This window comes from Telmatherina bonti (genome assembly GCF_933228915.1).
Source record: "Telmatherina bonti genome assembly, chromosome: 12".
Classification (NCBI taxonomy): domain Eukaryota; kingdom Metazoa; phylum Chordata; class Actinopteri; order Atheriniformes; family Telmatherinidae; genus Telmatherina; species Telmatherina bonti.
Window position 1 is genome coordinate 11,994,851 of NC_136610.1, and position 6,000 is coordinate 12,000,850.

Genomic DNA, 6,000 nt, shown 5'->3' on the forward strand with positions numbered 1-6,000 from the left:
CACCAACACCCACTTTCCACATGCACATAAGTTAGTGCACACAGAATGCATAGCTTCTAAGTTTATGTATGACCATGCACGTAAGTGTGTGTGTGTGTTTGAGCTGGTATGCGCACCAGAGAAAGTCATTCCTCTCATTCAAATGCAGTGATGCTTGCAGACTTGTGATACCTGCTGCAGCTGCCAAATTAGCTTCCTTCATAGCGTGCTGTAAACACCCCAGAAAAGCGCAGTCCAGGCCAGATGCCGGGTACTAATCTATTTCATTTGTTAGCTTTAAATTGTTTGTCTAAAGCGATTACATAATGCTTGCGTATGTTTTATGTTAAACTGAAGCTGCTGCTTGAACACGTAGTGTGCCCCAACAGAGAACTGAACGTATGTGGGGTGTTTTTGCAGCATATGTTTGGATGAATTTGCATTACAACAGATAGTACCTAACTGCGTTTGAATGGCCATTTTTGAGACCTTACCTAAACTGACGGTAATAATCTGTTCTGCTTCACTTCAGCGGTGTTGACCTTTGCAGAAATAATGTTTCCTTGTACTTTGGTTTGGTGGAGGTACAGATCTACAGCTGCATCATTTCACATTTATCTTTGTGTATTTGGTGAGCATAAAACTTTGTCTGTACTGACATGGAAACATCTTAACAAATATCACAGCTGTTCCCTTCAGCTTACTATCACTCCAAATGTATCAGACAGATCTTGTGACTGCAGAGATTTACTCATTTAATTATGTGTTTGCAATTTTAGAGCAGAGACTTAAAAAAGGTTCATATGGTTTAATTAGAGGTGTTTATGGTTCCTATTTAGCAACAAACTGTCCACCCCATTTGGCACAATAAAATACAACCCAAATAAGTCTTCTGTTTCTAGTGTTGCACATCTTATTTAGGATTATTTTAGTTTCTTGATTCTTTTCTTTTTTTTTTTATCATGTAAAGCTCATACAAGCGATTCCAACATCCTACCTACTCCAAGAAAGCCTCCTCTGAGGTGTCAAATACTTACAGTGATTCAGTGCTTACATTACTTCTACAGGATTTGTTTAGCTTTTGTGGCATATGATCTGTTGTTGAGACACTCACACATTAGAAAATTATCCTAAATGTGTTTTTGAGAGCTCTATCTATCTATCTATCTATCTATCTATCTATCTATCTATCTATCTATCTATCTATCTCTCTCTCTCTCTCTCTCTATCTGTCTGTCTGTTTATCTGTCTGTCTATCTATCTATATCTTTTTTTAAATCTAGTTTTGCACCATTTTAAATATGTTTTGCATCCTCTGGTATATGTCTTCACGTTACGCTTTGAAGACAATCCTTGCTTTCAACATGTTTGGCTCAGGTGGTTACGCAAATGGGCGTTCATCAGAAAAAAATTAAAATGTGCAACAAAATCTAATTTAATGTCACACTACAGTGTTCATGTAATTGAAAATTGTTAACATGTCCCTTTATAAAACAAAAAGAGCATCAAAATTTGGATTTAAAAACATGGTATGAGATATTTACTTTAATTTTGTTTTAAAGGTAGAGAGAGAGATTGTGTAGGCAGGTTTACTTTCACAGTTATAAATAATAGTCACTAAAAATATCCCAACCATCCCAAAACTGGTAACATTGTAAACTTTAATCCATCACAAGCTGAATCTGAGCAGGATCCGTTGGCAGAAAAATTCTGCTAAGTTGTTCTTTAGATGCACATCAAGTGTTTACTGCCTAATCTCTGTGTGCCACACACAACCTAAATATATTAATAAGTGAAGTAAAGGTACTGAAGTCACAGTCTCTGCTTCTTTAGTCTCCTTTTCCCTCTAATGTCTCATAAGAAAGTCAGCAGTGGAGTTTAAGCTAAATGTGAGGAATTTTCCAGCAGGGACTGAATGTTTGTGACATGTGACTGTTTTCATATTGATATAATGAGGTATTATTAAAGTCCATTTTATCTTTTATCTGTTTAACAGGTCCATATTGTAAAAGTGATACATGTCATTGTTGTGCATTGGAAGATGTTCTGTTTTCTGCTCTTTCACTTCTACCTCCTTGGACCAGGACATTTCAGGTCTTTCTTTTGGCTTTGAAACCAGTAAAACAACAATCCGATTGTTTTTTTTTGTTTTTTTTTCATTTAATAGTATCGATAACACTGCCTTTTGAAGACAGTGTCCAGTACATGAACGATAAGAATGATGGATTTCTTTTTAGTTTCTTTTTTGTAATTACATGTTTTGTTACCTCTGCTAGCCCATCATAAATCTGATACGTTGCTGGATTTAGTGGTACAATGGTATCCTTAATGTAGTCCATGTGAATTTCTTTGGCTTTTCTACCTGTGTTTTTGTGTTTGAACAATTTCCATACTTTTTGTTTATTTAAGCCTTTAATAACTTTTTTAGTTTCTGAGACCTTTGTATGAAACTTGGCTCAAAATACTGTTGCAGACACACTGATATGTGTGTCTTCTGTCTTCTGGTGAATACCTTTAGCCCTACAATAATTCAGATATGTCCCACCGTCATAAGTGGTTAATATACAAAGAAAAAAGTTACAATATATATATATTTTTTTACATTTATTGTCAAATCCAAATGAAAAGTCTTGAGATTGTTTTTAATACAATTTTCATCCCATTCTTCCTTTTTTTCCTCAGGTTGGGCCTTTTAAAGGTTAAGGATAGTCTTACTAAACACAAGCCTGACTGTTGGGACTTATGAGTTTAGTGTCTACTAAAACTGTTGAGTGCTTAAAGTGGAACTATAATGTGCATTTCAGGATAATTTATTTTTATTTCTGAGCCCAGAAGGGCTGGGATTGATCGAGTTATTGTCACAAATTGCTTCATTTACTTCCGACCGACCCTCTCCGTAGGCTGTCAGATCAGCCTGTGGGCAAAACGAGTGGATTGAGACTCTTCCGCATTAAGCCCCGCCTCCCGCCACTGCACTACATCGGGAGCGCGCACCGCACCTGCTTTCGCTATCATTGTAACATCTCATAACCAGAAGGATTAGGCTAATATGAACTCAATAAAAAAAACAAAATACAATGTCAACACATAGCATACAGCCCTACATGTTGGAACCTGAATCAGACCCTGAAAACGAAGTGGAAAACAGCAACCCACAGCAACGAATGCAGCAGGATGTCTCTCTTTGGTAAACTCACCAGCCATCGTTGGAAATAACTTTATCCCACGTTTTCCACCCGCCTGATGTATTTGTACATGCCCTTGTTAACCAGTAGAAGGTAACCAATCACCGAACCTTATCCCCCGGGACGTCACAAGGATTTCCAAGTAGAAAAAACTCTCTAAAACGACACATTTTTCATTGCCATGGAAACTGAACGGAGAGCGTGCTGGAACTCAAAGTCAAACTCAAATATGCATTTAGGTGATAAAAAACAGTGCCGTTAACATGTGTGATGAGGATTCAACACTGTAACACTGTAGAAAGCTCAGAAAACTCCAAATACCATAATAGCACCCCTTTAATCATTTTTTTAGTGTCAGTTTTGACAGCAAACGTTGATTTGGTAAAGGTTCCATGCTGAAATTATCACTAAATTGCAATTAATTTAAAAGTACTTATTATAATTTTGCCATCTCAAGTCATTATTTGCACTCAGCTGAAATGAAACATCTATGAACAGATACCAGCTACCAGATGTCAACTGGTGTTTTTAATAATTTCTAATAAACGTTAGACTAATTAAATCTGTTCATTTCCATCTGAGATGAATGGTTCATTTACTTCTCTAAGTGAAGTTATCATGTTTAAAGTGGCAGCTGTTTTAAAGACAACCATCAGTTCATGATATAACATTAGCTTTAGCATCCTTAGCTTTGCATGGATTTGAAGATTCAGACACTTTGCTTCATGAGATTATCTGAGCTCTTTGTTCAGTATTCTTATGAACAGATTAAATGTGTGTGCTCTCCTTACTACACACAGATTTTATGCCAACTTAATCTGACTAGATGTGTTCCCAGCTCATCTCACCTGTCTACACAACTACATTAGCTTAATCAAACCTCGTCTCTGACTAATATTTTCATCTAATTTTATTTGGTTTAGTATCATTTGTCCAAGTTTGTCCAAGTTTTCATGTGCTTATCATCTTGCTTTGCATATGTGTAAAAAATATGAATAAACTGTCGGTGGACCTCCACTAAAACAAACTGATTAAAACCTTTTCAACTGCATCCATTTAGCTTTCTGTGCACTAAAATTTAGCTTAGTATATCTTTACCACCTGATGGACTCATGGAAAGGTTTGCTCCTTGACAAGTGAACAGGTGGACCTGGACAACAGATTGCATCTGTGCACTGTTGCAGTGAGCTACATTGCCTTTATAGGAGTCATTATGGTTGGTACACATGTGTGTCTTTAAAGGTAGAGTATGTAAGATTTTCAATATTTTCAAAGTAAACTAACTAAAAAAAAAAAACTACAATCATAATTAGATAGTTTTCTATACATGTAGGTTCCAGTCTGTCCATATTTGATGCGTTATTAAATAACAAGTTTAATTAATGACAAAGACCCTGTTTCTGACCAGTAAAAAAAAAAAAAAAAAGTACTTTTTTCCACCAGTAGGGGGAGTATAAGCCCATTTATTGCAGAGCGGCTCTGAGCTACAGCTCACAAGCGATTCCTGCCCTCATTGGAGCTGGCAAGGAGGAGGGGTGAGGGGTGAGTTTCACTCATTACTGCCAACCTGTGGTGGTTTGTGGAGGTAGCAGTTTTATGGTTTTGCTCACAACCTGGTGTTTGTCACCTGGTGGTGGAAAGAATTGCCTTGAAATCTTACATACTCTGCCTTTAAAGGAAAAATTAGTCATGCCCATTCTATAAAATGTACTGTGTTCTTTTTGAAGGCTAGCTGACCCAAATCTATGTTTGACAAAGCTCACATTCATGTTGCACCCAAGACCCAGATGTTAGCAGGTGTTTCTAGGCTTAACTTCACATGACTGGTGTCAAATCGGAGTCGCTATGAGGCACCTGAAGCACCTGATGGCTGGTTTTAACTCTGAATTTCACTCTGCGTTTCTGTCTTCTTGTTTCCTCTCAGGTATTCTGTCCTTCACAACGGGAACCACAAAGAGCAGGAAAAGAAGTCTCTGCACACAAACACAGACTCCCACGAGTCCTGCTTGTGACCAATGACAGCTCCACAGTCACAACTCCGACGGCTTCGGCTCTCACAATGCCACCACAGAGACGCAGCCGCAGCCTTCATACACACCCAGAACAGGAATACCAGCTGGGCTCGAAGCCAGAGCCCCCGGAGGGACTTTAGTGGTCTGATTAGAGGAGCGGGACATGACCATGCTCTGAATCTGAGCTGAAACTTGACAGCAGATCTTCTAATGTGTGAGGGAAGGTTTAAAGCCAGCTTCCCATCTCTCTGATGCTGGTTCTGTTTAGTTCTCATTAGACCGAGCTGGCCCAGGCGAGCTCCGTCTTCGGTTTGTCTTGTGGAGAACCAGCAGCTGTGGTGGAGTGTGTCGGAGAGTTTCACAGCGGTTGTGTTTAATGACTGCACTAGGAAGTCGTGGAGGTGAATTACATTGCCAAAGTGATTTTCATACACACACATGTTGGACCTATTTTGGATTATTATATGATGCTCCTTGTTATTTTCCAGTAAGAAGTTTAGATCATAGATTGATCCTTGTAAAATGACAATAAGTTTGCAAGAATGAGCTCATGAAACAAGTGTTAAGCATGAAAAGAGGAGCCCTTTGAACAATACTTTTCTTTTTTTTTTTTTTTTTATTATTATTATTATTGTTAAACATCACATTAAACGTCACTTGTTAAACGTCACTTGTCTTTGCCTTGACTCGACTGAAAGCCTGTTTGTGTCCCAGGTCAACGCTTCCCAGCCTTGCTAACCCCCTCACTAAGCTGAGAGGAAATTGCGGTTAATACTGCACTAAATCCTTGACCCAAACTGTCAAAACGCGCTGTGAGAGAGGCA

At 38.2% G+C, this 6,000-nt stretch overlaps 1 protein-coding gene across 1 annotated transcript in view; it reads left to right on the forward strand.

Moving 5' to 3' along the window:
* The window catches only part of htr4 (5-hydroxytryptamine receptor 4), a 179,432-nt gene extending 173,678 nt beyond the window's left edge, over positions 1-5,754 (forward strand). Inside the window, exon 6 of the mRNA XM_079249570.1 lies at positions 5,089-5,754. Coding sequence (XP_079105696.1) covers positions 5,089-5,176 — 88 coding nt within the window. The 3' untranslated portion in view covers positions 5,177-5,754. The remainder of the gene's footprint in view (positions 1-5,088) is intronic.
* The last annotated feature ends 246 nt before the right edge of the window (positions 5,755-6,000 follow it).